Source organism: Pinus tabuliformis, chromosome 1_1, assembly GCF_031772625.1.
Source record: "Pinus tabuliformis cultivar Carrire ecotype Pingquan chromosome 1_1, CPIR1, whole genome shotgun sequence".
NCBI lineage: Eukaryota > Viridiplantae > Streptophyta > Pinopsida > Pinales > Pinaceae > Pinus > Pinus tabuliformis.
Window position 1 is genome coordinate 220,348,050 of NC_142297.1, and position 18,453 is coordinate 220,366,502.

The following is an 18,453-nucleotide window of genomic DNA, read 5'->3' on the forward strand; positions in this document are numbered from 1 at the left end:
TGAGGACTAGCGGGAATGCAGAAGAATGGTGTGCCTAGGATTTGGGAAACCTCAGATGCAGCTAACAGACAAGTACAATGGACAGGATGACCTACGTACGCACCTCGCGAAATGGACCAAGGTCTACAGGGAAGAGCCACAACCTAAGTGGGTGCATCTGTTCTATCATACCCATGAATTGGTATACTGAGACAGAGCTTTGCCATGGCATGAACGAATTAGATATCTTGCGCGAAGGATTCCTGTTAACCTTCACATTTTAGGATCGCTGGTGGGATACTGTTGATGATGCACTACAAGCAGTAAAAGCAGCTATCTTTAAAATACCCCAGGAGCCAATGGAAGTGCTTCAACCGGAATGGGCGACCTAGCTGAGCTGCGCGTTGGAGTGTTACAATGTAAATATTCAGGAGGATGATGAGGATCCGCGAAAAATTAGCATTCCAGAAACTGAAGGATGTTGCGAGGTTTAAGGACCATTGATCGAAGATCTTGACATCACCGCATCGCTAAAAATAAAGTAGGTAAACATTGGGATGGAAGCTGAACCAAAATATGCAACACTCGGTGATTATTGGGACGATGCCACGGTGGATAAGGTCGCTAAGTTACTCCATGAGTACCAAGACATATACTCGACCAAGATTACAGACTTAAAAGGGATCATTGGAGACTTAGGGATGATGAAGATCACCCTGAAACCCGACGTGAAGCCGGTTAAACAGAGGCCTTATCGCTTAAATCTGAAGTATAAGGAAAATTTCCATGTAGAATTAGACAAAATGCTCACAGCTGGAATTATTGAGCCGGTGGAAGAATCCGACTGGGTGAGCCCTATGGTAGTACAGGAGAAAAAGCAGAAGGGCGAGATAAGAATATGCGTGGACCTCAGGAAGTTGAATGACGCCTGTGTACATGACCCATTCCCAACCTCGTTCACAAATGAAGTATTGGAAAATGTTGGCGGACAAGAAGCATACTCTTTCACGGACGGGTTCTCAGGGTCTCACTAGATCAAAATCGCACCGAAAGACAGGAGCAAGATGACCTTCGCAACAGAATGGGGCTACTTTCAATACACCGTTATGCCGTTTGGGTTGAAGAATGCGCCAACCATCTTTTCGCGCATCATTGTTGCCGCATTCAAAGAATACATCCACAAGTTCCTGGAGGTCTATCTGGATGATTGGACTGTCTTTGGATTGGTTAAGCACCATGTAGCAAGCTTATGCTTGATGCTGGATACTTGCCGACGACACCAGATTGTGCTGAACCTTAAGAAGTGCACATTCCTCGTTCCCTTTGGGAACCTGTTGGGACATGTGGTCTACAAACAGGGATTGATGGTGGACCTTGCGAAGATTGCAGTGATTCTAAATTTGGAAGCACTGCGAAGTGTTAAACAGCTGCACACTACCTTGGGACACATAGGGTACTACAGGAAGTTCATCAAAAGCTATGCCCAAATCACCGCGTCGATGGAGAAACTATTGAAAAAGGATGTCACATTTTGTTGGAATGATGATTGCATGAAGAGCCTAGATGTCCTAAAGGGGAAATTGGCCTCTGCTCCAATCCTAGTCTTCCCAAAATGGGATGTGGAGTTTCATGTCCATGTTGATGCATCGTGTATCGCGCTGGGAGCAGTGCTCACAAAAGAGGGCAGAGAAGGCTTGGATCACCCTATCGCATTTGCAAGTCATAGATTGTCCAAAGCCGAGAAGAACTATTCCACAACCGAGCACGAGGGGTTGGCGATGGTGTACGTGCTCCAAAAATATTGGTACTATTTTCTAGGAGGACATTTCAAAATGTATACAGACCATTCTGCGCTCAAGTAATTGGTCAATAAGCCTTTGTTGGGGGGGGCGCATATGTAGTTGGCTCTTATTGTTCCAAGAATATGACTTTGAGGTCGTGGTAAAACCTGGACGCCTGAATGTAGGACCAGATCACTTGTCACGTATTGAGACAGGCGAGGAACCTACTAGTTTGGAGGAAGGATTACCTGACGCACAACTCTTTTCTGTACGCGTCGCGGATGGGCACTTTGAAGATATAATCCAATTCATGACAACGGGGACCGCACCGAAGGAATACTCTGTCCAACAAAAGAAGGAATTGGTGGTGCGCGTGGTGGATTTTTCTGTCATCGTGGGGCACCTATATAAAATGGGAAATGATGAGATATTGCGAAGGTACGTACCTGAATTTGAACGAAGTCAGATCCTCATAGAAGCACATGGGGGTGTTGCAGGAGGACACTATGCAGGACGAGTGATTGCACAAAAGATTCTTCGCATAGGGTTGTGGTGGCCAACCCTTCACCAGGATTCGAAAGCACATTGTAAGGCCTGCAATATATGTCAAAGGACCAGAAAACCATCGCGGAGGGATGAGATGCCATTGAATCCACAAATGACACTGCAGCCATTCGAGAAATGGGAAATCGACTTTGTGGGACCTATCAAACCTCAGGGAAAAATGGGTGCGCACTACATCATCACCGCGACAGAGTACCTGACACAATGGGTGGAAGCACAGCCAGTCAAAGACTGCATAGCCGCTACAACTGCAAAGTTTTTTTTTGAACACATATTGACCCAATTTGGATGTCTGAAGATCTTAATGAGTGATCATGGTACACATTTCCTGAATGAAACCATCAACATGCTCACATAAGAGTTCCAGATGTATCATCATAAAAGCACACCGTATCACCCACAATCCAATGGGATAGTAGAAGCGTTCAACAAAATACTGGAGACTGCGCTACTCAAAGTGTGCAACGCGTAGCAAAACGATTGGGACGTGCGCGTACCTGCACTGCTATGGGCTTATAGGACAACGTGCAAGAAACTGACGGGACAAACACCTTTTCGATTAGTTTATGGCATGGAAGTTGTAATGCCGATGGAATATATCGTACCTAGTCTGTGCATAGCAGTACTCACAGGAATGATGGACCGCAAAGCTCTGGAGGAAAGGCTCGCGCAATTGGAAGAACTGGAAGCAGAACGGTTCTTGGCTGGTTTTCATTAGCTAGTACAAAATCAACGTGAAAAGGCCTGGCACGATCACCATATTAAGTTGCACACATTCAAGGTAAATGACTTAGTGTTGATGTATGACAGTAAGTTTGAAAAATTTCCGGGAAAATTCAGAATGCATTGGTTGGGACCATATGTGGTTAAGGAGGTCACAGACGAAGGCGCGGTCTAGTTAGTCAAACTAAATGGAGAACCCTTCCCAGGAAAAGTGAATGGCAGCCACTTGAAGCCTTACATGGGTGGGCCAACTATCTGACTAGCCGGCAGAAGCACAGTCTTCGTGCTCCAAGGAGCCAGACAAAGGCGTGGGAATATAAAAATATATCGGTACAGATGTATGGAAATAGTTTAGACACAAAGGTAGTTGAACATCAAATGCAACAGATCCAGCAAGCAGTAGCTCAGTGCGTTGCTGACCTCAGCACAATTCAAGAATAGTTGGAGGGACTCCATGCAAAGATCACCACGCCGACAGAGTGACTCGGGGGCAAGTCACGATGTTTGTGTTGGGGGCCTATTGGGTATGGAATCCCCCCAAGACATGGTTTGGGGCTCAAAGCCCAAGCGATATTGTTGTAAAGACTCCACGAATTATGGGCGCAGAGCGCGAAATGTATGATAGAGTCACAGGGTTGTCCACCCTAGCCTTGTGATGTAATTTCAGGCTACCCATGGTCCATGGACCATGGGATTGTATAAATAGAGTGAGGCTCTAAGTGTAAGATAGAGAATAAGGAATCGAGGAGAGAGGATAGATTCGAAGTGACTAAGTGTGCCTTTGGGTCGTAGAGTAGGAGAAGGCTCTGCAACTAAGTGCACAGAGGCCTAGTAGTCTGCAACTGAGTGTGCGGACACCTACAGCTGAGTGCGCAGGGCGGAGTCGAGTCTGTAACCGAAGAAGAGATTAATAAAGAGAAGTTTTATCATAATTATATGTATGTGTTCTTGGTTTAATGCATGTTTTATGAAAATTGCAAATATATTAGTTATTTACTGCGCGCAACTGTATAAATGATCTATGTTGTTAAGTATAAATTAAAGCACGCAAGTAGGCTGAAATAATCAACTAACATTGGAATAATAGTAAGGAATTGGGTAATAACAACGTTCGGTCGCTGAGTAGGGCTGCGCAAAGGTAACATCTCAGGCTGCGAGGTACGGGAAAGTGTGCGTAGTGACTTGCATGCAGGGTCGAACCATGGACCTCTTGAACTCATCAGACATCTACAGGGTGCGGAAACCTAGTTCTAACACCCTCCCATACTACTTTGGGTGAGACCTCAGTCCGCGCTTTGCAGACTGTTGCTGAAAGGGCCAGTAGTATCAAGATTTGTTTGGCTAAATCACCTACGAACCTGGGTCAGGCCCCAATAAGCCAACATTAGTCCACCAAACCTTGAAAGGGATTTCATCCTGTACATCTATATATCTACCTAATCAGTTGTTGGGGTCCTAATACATGAAGATTCAATAGGAATAGAACATGTCATATATTATGCCAGTAAAAACCTCAACATACCCATTGTTTTCTATTCACACGAAGAAAAGCTAGCACTGGTTGTCATGTTCTCCGTCCAAAAACTTTGCCATTACATCCTCACTCATACCACTAAAGTAGTGACAAAATCCAACCCAATGGATTTCCTACTGAGTCGATGGATCATCGGTGGGAAGCATGCCCGTTGGATTGTCATCCTCCAAGAATACGATCTTGAGTTTGTCACCCCCAAAAGTAAGAAAGGTTTGGCCCTTGCCAAACTTATTTATGAATTCCCCATTGGTGCGCATGATCCGCCGGTTAATGACGATCTCCCAAATGAACACTTGTTCACTATAACCTCTGATGACCCATGGTATGGCGACATCCTCACATATCTACGAACCCAAAAATTCACCCCCCATTTTAATCGTGGTGTTCGACGACGGATTCAACATGAAGCCCCCTGCTACCTCCTCATTGGTGACGATATCTATCATTGTGGTGTTGATACTATCCTTCTTCATTGTCTCACCCATCCTAAAGATGAGAAAGTGCTCAATTCCTACCATGATGGCGCTTGTGGTGGCCACTTCTTTGGAATGGACACTGCCCAGCGAATAATGCTTGCCAGGTACTTTTTGCCTTCTCTCTTGAGTGACTACATTGCGGCAATCAAACACTGTCCCAATTGTCAGTTATGTGCCCCTAAGGTGAGAGCTCCACTTGCTCCCCTCCATCCAATTGCCGCAGTTGGTCCTTTCTGTAAATGGACTATTAACTTTATGGAGCATTGACCCCCATCCGCTAATAACCACAAGCATATTATAGTGGTTGTCGACTATTTCACCAAATGCGCTGAAGCCATGCAAATGTTCACTAACACTGTGGCTACTACTGCCCTCTTCTTTTTCAACCATGTTATCACTCGATTTGGGGTTCCGAAACAATTGGTCTTCGACCATGGTCGACACTTTGAAGATGAGATATGGCGCAAGCTATCCTCTCTATTGGGATTTGAACACCAATATTCGTCATCTTATTATCCTCAAGGCAATGGCCAAGTTGAATCTTTCAACAAGATCCTTATGACTATGCTTCAGTGGACGGTGAATAAACATAAGACCAATTGGCGTTGAATGCTCTTCCCTGCACTATGGGCCTATAGAACTTATGTCAAGACCACCACTGGGTTCACTCCTTTCCATCTCGTTTTTGGAGAGGAGGCAGTTTTACCAATCGAGTGCGAAATCCCTTCCCTTCACCTTGCCATCAAACTCCTCCCAGACACCCAACCCTTAGAACAACAACTCATCATGCTTGAGCGCACTTCTGAAGACCGGCATGTTTCATTTCAAACCACTATAATGACAAAGAAACATACCAAGTCTCAGTATGACCGCAAAGTCCACCCTCGTACCTTCCATGAGGGTGAATTTGTTCTCGTGTATGACCAAGCTCATGATGTGCTGGGATGTGGAAAGTTTTAACTGTTATGGCTAGGGCCTTATATCATCCTTAAGTGTTTGGGAAAAGGAGCATACCTATTAGAGGATCCAAAGGGCCAAATCCTTCCTAATCCTCGAAATGCGCTCTACCTCAAGAAATTTTACCCATAGCATTTACCATTGAAGTGCGTGTATCTTTGTCTTTCTTCTTGCATTTAGGTAGCTTACATCCCCCACTCTCTTACACATTTTATTCTTGCATCTTTTATCAGTTTTTCCAATGGTGTGAGTTGCTTCACCAGGAATCTTGCCTCGATAGCTTGGGCCATTTTTTCTCCCATGCATTCATTAGTCCTCTCCAATGGAGTTTGCATTGGAACTTACACCAATAACCAGGTTGAATATGATGCAATGATAGGTTTGTTAGTCTATTCTCTTGATCATCACATCCTTCACCTTCATGTTTGTTTAGATTCCTTGCTACTTGTCATGCAATTGAATGGCATTTATTGTGTGCATAATCCTGTCCTATTTAGAAAATATCTACAAGTTAATATTTTGATGCATGAATTTGAATCCATTTCATTCAATCATGTACCTAGAGCCCAAAATCACTATGTAGATACCATTTCTAATAACATTCTAAATTGGCATTTATCACATGTAAGCAGACATCCATAAAACAAATGGTGAACCACATTCATCACACAAAAAGATGCATAATCATATATATATATATATATATATATATATATATATATATATATATATATATATATATATATATCTATATCTATCTATCTATCTATCTATTATATATATATATATATATATATATATATATATATATATATATATATATATATATATATATATATCATCATACAAGTGTTTTGAGTCCACTACTCTAAATACATCTGACATGCCCACTAGCATGTTATCAAAAAACAAAAAATGGGGACCCACATGTCCCTATGCCTAATCACTATCATCTAGAGATCCCCGAGCCAACGGTTCCATCCCACCAGCCCGTAGATCCCATACTGCCTGACCGGCCATTGCAAGGTGTCGCGTGATTCCCCACCACTCTGGGGGAAGACCTGTGCACTCATCTGTGTATCGATCCTCTAGATCATGCATCCATGCTTTGTCACCCCAGTCAGTAGTATGTCGTATCTATGTTGGAGGTCCTCCAATAGATCCTTGTCATCCAACCTCTGTCATGATGAAGTTCCACCCTGATATGGAGCCCCAGGTGCTGTAGCTCGTCTTGCATATCCTATCGACCTCACCGATGGTATATCTGCATTCCACAAAGTTTAGAAATAAGTACCATATACACATATTTCTTAAATGAAAAATATAAGAAATATATAAAAAATTTCACTTACCATCTGGGCCCCATGCTCATTCTGGTGGAAGTGGTAAGTTAGGATTCCCCTTATAGCTCATGTCGTTGTATGGATAGTCATCTATATATAGCAAAATCTTGTCCCAATGAGCAAAAACATCAGGTCAAAACACTCGTCTGACTCCCCCTCCACCTCCTCATCTCAATAGCTACCCCCAGTGGCGCATCCTGGGCTCCTGTGGGCCCCCATCACAGATCTGAACATGAGGTCATATAGTGGGGATCTTCTCAAAGAAGAGTGAGCATAAGACTGTCCCAAATGAACAACTATCATTGGTCCCCTGTGGTCCCCCGTTTGCATAATGTCAACTATTGTTTCAACAACAGTAGCAACATTTGGGCCCACCCATAGTAGGTCCCTCCCAAAACACTCTCCACTAGCATCATCTTCCCTCCAGTGATATGGTGGAAGGCATGGCTACCACAAATTCGTAGCATTGCTACGAATATAGCTCGTGTCTCAAATCTCTCCATGTCATCAATTCAGATAGTATTGCCCATCACATGACTAATATGTCTATAATGACACTCAACAAACTCTTCAATATGCCTCCCACAAGGCAGCACTGGATGTATCTCCCCTACCACCTCCAAGGGGGCAGTCTAGTCAAAAGGTATATATCCTGGATCGTGAGCTCAATCCAGTGCCCTTGCACTATAAAGGCCTCCTAATTCAGATCCCAATAGCTCACTATCCTTGATAGCAAGGGCTCACTAGCCCTCATCAATGGGTTCTCCAAGAAATTTAGCACACCACATCGTGCCAGTATCCCTCTCACTACTTGATTCCCCTGAATCTCAACACAGAGGGTATCAAACTCTCTTTCTCACCATGATATATTTAACTCTACCATACTTGCAAGACACCACTAAGTTTTTTCAGTTCAAAATACAAAAGACAGTCATGGATGCACTTAACCTCAGTTCCCAGTAGACCACAGTCCTGCCCACCCTCTTAGTCTAGAGATAGTTTTCGCTCAAAAACTATGTTAGCACACTTGTGGGCCCCATTTATGTGCTCCAGAGCATAGATTTGGCCCCAAATAGTGTGCTATGACCATAAGGGAAGGCAAGGGTCTCCTAGAAAAAACTGAGGACCTAATATGAAAATCTAAACCACTGAAATTGATGAGTATGGTTAGGCCACCTACCTCCAACTCGTAGATCCTGATTCTGACAGTCGTTTTTCCCACTACGATCTCCACAAGATTTAGGGCCTTCTCCTCCTCTCCAAATTCTCCACAGCTCACTATGCAAATGAATTGGATTTGGAGGCAAGAAGTCCTTTTATAGGAAAAACCATAGTTTTTTTTGTCGCCCACTGTGACCAAACTGTAGCTTTGTTTGATGAACTGTCAACACTGGTGGAAAGATATCACCGAGTTCTATAATGGGTCTCTCTTGGTTTTTGTTAATTTGAAACTTCACCCGGAAGCCATTTTTGCCATAAAGTTTCACTTTTTCGCCTTTTAAAATTGAACTCTTCATTTGAGCCATCTGTTCTCTGGTACCACTTTACCTTTGCACTGGTTGACTCTCATGTTGATTTTCGTCATGAGTAACCATCATTTACTCATGTTTTTATGGTCCCCAATGGGCCTCCCCCATGTGGCAGCATCATCGAGTCACCCTTGTTCAGAGCATCTGAGATGTGTCACCCTTGTACTTATGGAGTCTATTTTGAGTCCACATTGCATCCTGTTACAATGTTTCATTTGTCATCATGCTACATTTATTCCATTATACTTATATTTGGCCTCCAGTCCTTCTACTCCATCTTTGCTGAACCCCCATTTGAGTCATTGACCATCCCCTCCGGATTTGAGTCAGTTGCTGCCAGGTCAACCATTTTTATTATGCTCTGACAAGGGAAGTCATTAGTTTTCCATCCTTCATTTTTCCTTCCACCATCATTCCTGGTGTCAGCTCATCAGTCACTATGCTGTGTTCCCTCGAGCCTTTGTTGAGGATTCATCATTGCCTTAACTCTAGCGGGCTCTCTTCTGTCAACCTCAACACATTTATTCTAGAAAAGTAGTCTAGAGGGAGGTCTACCTTGGTTCCAACTTCCATCTTTGTTTGGTGCCTATGATTAGGCAAAGGGACTCATTATTTCCCTTTGACTTGGTTGTTTGACGATTGAGATTCGTACTCTTGATGGTTCTATGATCCAAATGATTGTCCCAGTGATTCCTGGGTGTGTGTGAGATTTTTCAGACCTCATGAGGGGTTGGCCATTCAGGCAGGCCCCCACATGCCCAGATGACCACAGATGTTGATCCATCCCGCAATGTAGTTCCATAGATTTGATGGGTTTTCTTGATGCCACTTGCAACACCTATAACATGCATGTCTCCTCCAGATGATCCATTCAGACTTTCAAATCCTTTCCCTATTCAGCAGGGCTTCCTTGGTTGTGATCCCCCCTCCTCATGTCATTATGAGGGGAATTATATCTAATTTACTTAGATATTATTATATTCAGTCCCGGCTTATGTTTTTCTAGGTAGATTATGTATATGGGATCCATTGTATTATTTTCTGGCCCATTGATGCCAGTTTATCAAGTATCATGTATCATGCACTTCATAGCCCATTCCCACATTGCTGGGCTCACCATTATTCTTTGTGCTTATTTATATTAGCCGGTATGGGTATGCCTCCCCCGCCTCATTTGAGATCATGTACTACCACAAAAAAGGAGACTTATATCAGTATTGTAGGTCTCGCCCCCTCCGTTATTCGTCCATCCTTGACTTGGTTCAGATCTCTCTCTCTCTTTGACTCCCCTTTTGGTGTCTTGTGGAAGTGTAATCTAGAACGCATTTTGGTCATATGATTTTCTCCTAACACTTATACGTGTGGGGGCTATCTGTTATCACCAAAAAATGATCGCCTACCCATTTCAAACTAGGTGGGTCGAAATACACCATGTGGATTTAATTTTTCCATAGTAAAATCACTTTCGCCATGGAAAATAATTTAGTAAACCACTTTTAATCAGTTATTTTTTGATTTAAATAAAAAAAACCCCATGAGAATAATTAGATAAATAATTATTTATTTAATTCTCTCTATGAATTATTATTAAATCATTATTTAATAATTATTCCTTGTCAAATTTGACTAAATCCCTTAGGAATATTGATATAAATAATTATTTATTAGAATTTCCTTATTTATGTTATTAGAATAGTTATTAAATCACTATTTAATAATTATTTTGATTTCACACCTTTCTTATTTGTAAGATAATCTTCGGCAAAATCACATAGCGAATCTTTTGTCGACGCGTTTCGAACCAACTAGTGTGGTTCATCGTCAGGACAAGTTGAAAAACAGATCCAGCTTCGCCTGTTTAAATAGCTAGAGCAGAGACACCAACGGTTACCTAACTAAGGGAGCAAGGTCCAATTCAGTTATATTAGGTAAAAAAATAGATAAAAATTAAATTAAATATAATAATAAATAAATCAATATATATAAATTTATATATAAATGTATAAAATTAGTTATATTCGGTGTGAGATAAAACTATAAACATATGAAGAATTATAAAATAATAATAAATTATTTATAAATAAATCAATGAAGAAATATAAATTAATAATAAATTATATATTAATGAATATAAAAGTATAAAATATTTTATTTAATGAAAAAATAAAATTAAATGGTATCATTTTTAGTTATATTAGGTGTAAGATAGATAAAGAATTATAGAATAATAATAAATTATTTAATTATAAAATTATAAATAATTATAATATAATAATAAATAAATAAATATTTTACATATAGATATATAAAAAATTAGTTATATTAGGTGTAAGATAAAATAAACAAATTATTTATTTATTAACTAAATATATAAATATATAAATGAAGAAAAATAATAATAAATAAATTATTAATCTACTAAATAAATAAATGATTAAATGAAAAAATATAAACTAATAATAGTATAAATTATTTATTTAATGAAAAATAAAAATAAATGGTGTCATTAGTAGGTAATAAATATATAGATATCTAAATAAAGAAGAATAAAGACATATCAATACTGATAATTATTGATATTTATAAGGTTTAAATTTTAATTTATTTTATTTATTTATTTATTTATTTTTTTATTTTTTTTAAGAATTCGTTTAAGGGAAACTTAATTTTTAAGGTTAACCTAGGGATACTTAAATAATATAATACTAATAAGCCCCATATATACAATAATAGCTCGAAACAAACTCAACCGTTCCAAGATCGTAGGACAAAACCGACAAAAGAAATTAAAGGAGGTGGAAGACAAAAACCCTAAGACCTAACAAAAGGAAAAGAGAAGGCTAAGAAGACAAGGCTAGGACCCAGCAACTGCTAATCTTCCAGCCATCATCCCTATTAAGGTTGACCGGCCTTTTTTCGATCTCCAGGGCCTCCCTAAATTTGCGATGGTGAAAGTGCGCAATTTTGGCAATGACTTGAGCCTCCTCTATACACACATGATGCATAGTCTTTCCCGCATGCTCAGCCAGGGCCGAGGACTTGGTCCTTCCATGTCTTAAGTCAGCCAAATGCTCGCTAATCCGTTGATTAATAGAGCGACCGGTCTCACCAATATAAGGGGTCCCACAGGAACAGGGAATGACATAGACGCCCTTCATGTCCTTAGGGTCAATCGGGTCTTTCACCGACCTGAGGGAACCACGGATAGTGTTGAGAGGTCTAAAGGTCGCGGCCACATCGTACTTCCTCAGAATCCTTGCAATCCTGTCCGTGGTTCCTTGGATGTACGGAAGGTTCACACCCATGATATGATCCTTGGAAACTTTACGAGTGGACGGCTCCTTCTTAGCCTTGAGGAAGGCTTTTTGACCGAGGCGTCTATCATAACCATTCTTCTCAAAGACATCCAGGAGGTGAGCCTTCTCCTTTTCAAGGCTCTCCTCATCCGAAATTCTAACAGCACGGGTGGCAAGCGTGCTAAGAACACCTAACTTTTGAGCAGGGAAATGGTGGGAAGAAGCATGCAAGTATTGCTCAGTATGCGTCTTCTTCCTATACACCTGATGAGAAAAGGAACCATCCACCTTTTTAGAGATGAGAACATCCAAGAATGGAAGACAACCATTCTCTTCTTTTTCCATCGTGAATTTTATGGCGGCGGATTGGTTATTAAGGTGACAGAAGAAGCGATCGAGTTCATCCGGACCATGAGACCAGACAACACCAGTGTCATCAACGAATCTCCTCCAAAGCTTTGGTAAGAGACGAGAGGAGGCCAAAGCCTTCGACTCAAAATCCTCCATGAAGAGATTCGCAACAACAGGGGACAAGGGGGAGCCCATGGCAACTCCGCAAGTTTGCTCATAGAATTCTCCCTCGAAGCTGAAAAAGGTAGAGGTAAGGCACAGCTCAACTAACTTGGCTGTGTCAGGGTCAGTTAGCTTATTAATAACCATCATGGCCTCACTGATAGGAATGCAGGTATAGAGAGAGACCACGTCAAAACTAACCAAGATGTCCTCTGGATCAATATTAATATTCTTGAGATCCTCAATAAAAGCAGCCGAGTCTTTGACAAAGGACTCAGTCTGCCCGACCAAGGGTCTCAATTTTGCCGCGAGGAACTTGGCCAGGAGGTAAGTCGGACCACCTATGGTATTGACAATGGGTCTCAGGGGGACCCCCTCCTTATGGATTTTAGGAAGACCATAAATCCTGGGAGTGATGGGGTTACCCTCAATAAGTTTCTGGGCTAGAGGAATCGTGGAATTGCACGACTTGATCGCAAGAGCGACTGCTCTGGAAACCTTTTTGAGGGGATTCTTCGAAAGCTTCTTATAACTCCCGCTATTACTAAGATGGTCCAACATCTTATTCCTGTAATCCTTTCTATCCAAGATCACAGCAGCCCCACCCTTATCAGCTTTTAAGACCACGACGTCACGATTATTGTTCAGGCTTTTTAAAGCCTCGAACTCGGCCTTGCTGATATTGCTGCGGGGAGGCTTAGCCCTCCTCAGGGTAACGGCACAATCCTGCCTAATCGTGTCTTTAATCTTATCAGGAAGGTTCTTAATGCCATACTCCACATCGCAAATGATGTCTTCAATCGGGATCTTTCTCGGGGTTAAGGCAAAATTCAGACCTTTCCCTAAGAGACTAAAAACTGCAGGCGGGAAGGAAGAGCTCGACAAATTTACCACCTTATTGCGCTGAGGAAGGGAACCCGATTTACACACTGACATACCCTTAATCTCAGACTTACCATAACGGCTATTCAACCCAACTTTATTACCATGATTATTAATATTATTATTATATACTTTATTACCATGACTATTAATATTATTATTATATACTTTATTATCATGACTATTAATATTATTATTATATACTTTATTACCATGACTATTAATATTATTATTATATACTTTATTACCATGACTATTAATATTATTATTATATACTTTATTACGATCATAATTATGCATATTGATTATATCCTTGTTATTTTCATGAGAAAAAGCTCCATTCCTATCATTCCAATTGTTAAAGTCATTAACATGTTTAACGTTAACTCTATCCATATTATTGCTACGGTTCATCCCAACTATATTACCACGACCCCTCATATTATTATTATATACTATATTAAAATCATACTTAGGAATATTAGCATTATTAATTTTATCTTTGTTATTCTTATGTGATATAGCTTCATTATCATAATTCGAATTGATACCGTTATTAAAAACTTCAATCCGCTCGTTATCTAAATTGTCATTACCGCTACAACCGAAGACAGAATTAGGGTCCTCTTTACGAACAGAACCACATACCGATTTATCGACCGAAGGGATGCTCTGTTGGAAGGATGAAGAGGGAAACAACGACTCCAGCCTAGGGCCAGACCATTCAGCGCCTAACACTCCACCAGAGCCTTCGCGCGGAACCACGACTTCAGACTTACCCAATTCGATGCCAACCGGACTAGAATCACTAACGGTTTCATCAACCAACGAGCCAAGCTGCAGGAAGGACGGAGATGGAACCCCAGCCGGTACAATCCGCAATCCAATCGAATCCGAAAGGCTTGACCATTCTGCGCCTGTCACTCTGCGGTGATCAATACCTTCAGATCTATGAATAACAGAGCCCACCGGAATTGCATTCCCCCGCAGCTCAACATCCAAAGATCCATCCGCAACTCCAACAGACAACTGCGAACGGGAAGGAGAGCCACCGACTGAACCCCGCACTCGGTTAATTACCTGCTCCTGGCTACCGCAGCCTGCTGCAGAGCCCGACACCACGCCTCTATTATATGTAAAATAATTATATGTAAAATATTTATTTATTTATTATTATATTATAATTATTTATAATTTTATAATTAAATAATTTATTATTATTCTATAATTCTTTATTATCTTACACCTAATATAACTAAAAATGATACCATTTAATTTTATTTTTTCATTAAATAAAATATTTTATACTTTTATATTCATTAATATATAATTTATTATTAATTTATATTTCTTCATTGATTTATTTATAAATAATTTATTATTATTTTATAATTCTTCATATGTTTATAGTTTTATCTCACACCGAATATAACTAATTTTATACATTTATATATAAATTTATATATATTGATTTATTTATTATTATATTTAATTTAATTTTTATCTATTTTTTTACCTAATATAACTGAATTGGACCTTGCTCCCTTAGTTAGGTAACCGTTGGTGTCTCTGCTCTAGCTATTTAAACAGGCGAAGCTGGATCTGTTTTTCAACTTGTCCTGACGATGAACCACACTAGTTGGTTCGAAACGCGTCGACAAAAGATTCGCTATGTGATTTTGCCGAAGATTATCTTACAATATTATGGATCACAGAAGTCTAAATTCCTCACCTTTCTTATTTCTCGCGAAATAGTTAATAAATCATTTTATTTGTTAATTATTTCTAAATAAAGGAATTTAACCATTTTAAATTCCTTTTCCCTCTCCAATAAATATAATAAAGTATTCCAAGTAGTTAGATCTGAATTTCATCAATAATATTTTATTGTTCTCCATTTTCGAGATTAACCCCATGCTTTGCTATATAAAGAGAGTTTTTCATCCATTCTTCACCATGATCATTATCATCGTCAACATTATCGTCATTTTCTTGAGCTCCCATATGAGTTCTTCACTTTTTTTGAGTTTTTTCACACGATTGAGAGAGGGAATTCTATTTTTGAACCATCAAGGATATCAAAGGACACATCCCACGGAGAGGGAATTACAGACCAATCTGTAGATCTCCTTCACGAGGTGTTATCAATAAAAAATTATTCATTTAAAAGTGTCTTTCCACTAGGTTATTATTCTAGATACATTATTTTGTTGCTATTTGTTTTGGATCTTGTTTTCTTTTACTGCATATTTTCCAGTTGTATTGCAGATCTAGAACGACAAAAACCATTAGCTTGTTGTTAGGGTCACTTGTCACCTAATGACTTATGTGAGGGTTTTTGGTACATCTTCCAGGAATTTTCATACTAACACCAACAGTGCTCCAAGAAAACTCTAAGTGTCCAAGAGTATGATAGATAGAATAGAATAGAAGAGAGCTCCACCAAAACCTATTAGAAGCTTACCAACTGATCATCATAAGCCTTTTTATCAATGATGCCTCTATTTTCTTCATTTCCCAATATTTTCCTTTATTTTCCTCCTCACATGCAACCTATGACCTTTCACCTTTATTTTCTCCTAATTTCATTTATTTTGATAAATAAATGTGCCAAAAATGCCATTTTGCCTTTCCAAAGCCTTAGACATTGTCTTTGCCAATTTCCGTAGCCATTAAACCGATGAACACCCACACTACGATGTTTTTCCCACCATTCAACTTGGAATATGTGTCCCATCACCACAGACTTATATATTTTTACTTGAGTTTTTAAACAAGGCCGTTACATCAGTACCATGTTGATCTATTTAATAGAGTACTTAGATGATACTGCATAGATCTCGTAGTTTCTTAGCTTGTGTTATCTGACTTTGCAAGTTCTAATTTTTGAAATCGGACCTGGAATTGGAGAATTCAAGCTAAAGAAGGAGCGAAGCCTACAATAGATTCCACGTAGGCTTCATTCCATCATTTATTTACTTTAAAGAAAGCATTGGGTTCCTTGTCTCTCTGTTGTTCTAGGTTAACAACCAAACCTATGGGAGATACATTTATCCACAATCGTAAATCTCGTATAAAAAATTGGTGACTCCAGTTTGGAACAATGTATTCCCTTGGTGGTTCCTTTTTTCCATTGTGTTTGATTACCTGTTTGATAGAACTTTTTTGCTTTACCTAGCTATTATAGTGGCCACAACCACCCTCCAAATTTTTTCCTATACTTTAGAGCCTCCCTTTCAAACCACAACAACTCAAATCGCACTGATCTAGGTACTTGTGCTTCGATTGAGCCTTATCCTTTTCATATTTTCTTGTGTTTGCTTACTGGGTTCATTTTCTACCGCACAAGTTGATCTCTTAACTTGGTCCCTTCACAGTTCCTGTCTTGCCTTAGAGAAATACGCAATTCTTGAGGACTGTTAGCCTTGCTCTCGAGAATTGCGCATTCCTTACTGTGAGTGATGCTTGAGCTCAGGAAATTCATAATGCTAGATGGTAGATAACCATGTTCCGGGAAATTGTGAAGAATAGGAGGGGAAACCCATAGCCACTAAACCCATAAATTGTGCAGAATCAACTATGCTCAGAAACTGCGCAATGGATGAGCCGGAGAGTTTCCCAGTACATCCCAGAACTGCGCAATCTTTTAGGGAAATTAATAGAAGTTTCCCCAAAAATGAAAAAAATAAAAAAGAAAAAAAAAACATCCCTAAAATATAGGGATCTATTTTTAGTAACTCGAAGGAGGCACTTGAGTTATTTTGGAAACTGTCGCCAAGTGTCACTTTTCGCTTGATTTTTGGCATGCGCATCATGAACCCTAACTTGACCAAATCTATTTAATTGACACTGCTAGAGCTCATTTTCACATTCTATCTTGGAGCTCTGACATTCCCGATGAGATGAAGGAACCTTCAGTGCGATCGTCGTCGCTTTTCAAGGTGAGTTTTTCTTTTCTAGTATTTTGCCACTTTTTTGTCGCTTTTTATTGTTTATCTTGTGAGAGTGTTGTTTCACTTGTTTCTTTGAATGATTTTTGGAATTTTAACTTGTTTTAGCTTATAGAAGTGTTGTTTCAAGTTTTAGATTTCTTTTCCCAAGTGTCACATGAGTTACCCTGTTTTTGCACCAACAGTCGTTGTTGCAATGACTCTCTTCACATGCCTCATTTTCATTCAGTTTAATTGATTCTTTCACTTAGTTAGATATGCACTCAGCATCACACCATATTTCAAATATGCTTGTTTACACAATCCCCATGGGCAGATCTGGGCTCCCCTTGCCCAGATCTCACACTTCCTTGCATGCACTATGCAATCTGGGAGCTCAAGGCCTCCTCCTTGGCTTCTGGAATTGCACAGAGCATGTCTTGGCCTTGCTACAACTATGCACTGTGCAGTTCAAGGATCCAACCTCCCATCTTGGCCACTGAGACTGTGCAATGCGTAGTCTCTCTCGGCCTTGGCCTAAGACTGAATTGCGCATTACGAAGTTCTAGTCATCAAGCTTCCTGACTAACTGCTGGCACTATGTAATGAGCAGTTCCCACAATCAGCTAGTGACCTCTGATAGCCATAATTCCACAATCCTTCCCACCATGAGCCTAGCTTATTTCTTGATCTTGTCTTGAAGTTGCTTTGATTTGTAAGCTAACATTTGTATGCCATGAGTGTCCTCTATGTCCCACAGGTACAACAGTTGTTGAGCATCTCTTAAGAAGTTACAATTAACATGGCATCCAAGAGAGATGCATCAAAGGAAACTACTGAGAGCAGTACTGGAGAAGCGGTTGAAGAGATATCAGTTGATCTACCAGTTTATGCAGATACTGTATATTTTCCTATAGATTCAACAGCTCATGTAATTTCCTAAAACA

At 40.0% G+C, this 18,453-nt stretch overlaps 1 protein-coding gene across 1 annotated transcript in view; it reads right to left on the reverse strand.

Moving 5' to 3' along the window:
• Positions 1 to 18,453, reverse strand: part of LOC149212334 (disease resistance protein RPP2B-like) — a 152,068-nt gene that overhangs the window by 55,701 nt on the left and 77,914 nt on the right. Inside the window, exon 3 of the mRNA XM_089388640.1 lies at positions 13,862 to 14,703. Coding sequence (XP_089244766.1) covers positions 13,862 to 14,703 — 842 coding nt within the window. The remainder of the gene's footprint in view (positions 1 to 13,861; positions 14,704 to 18,453) is intronic.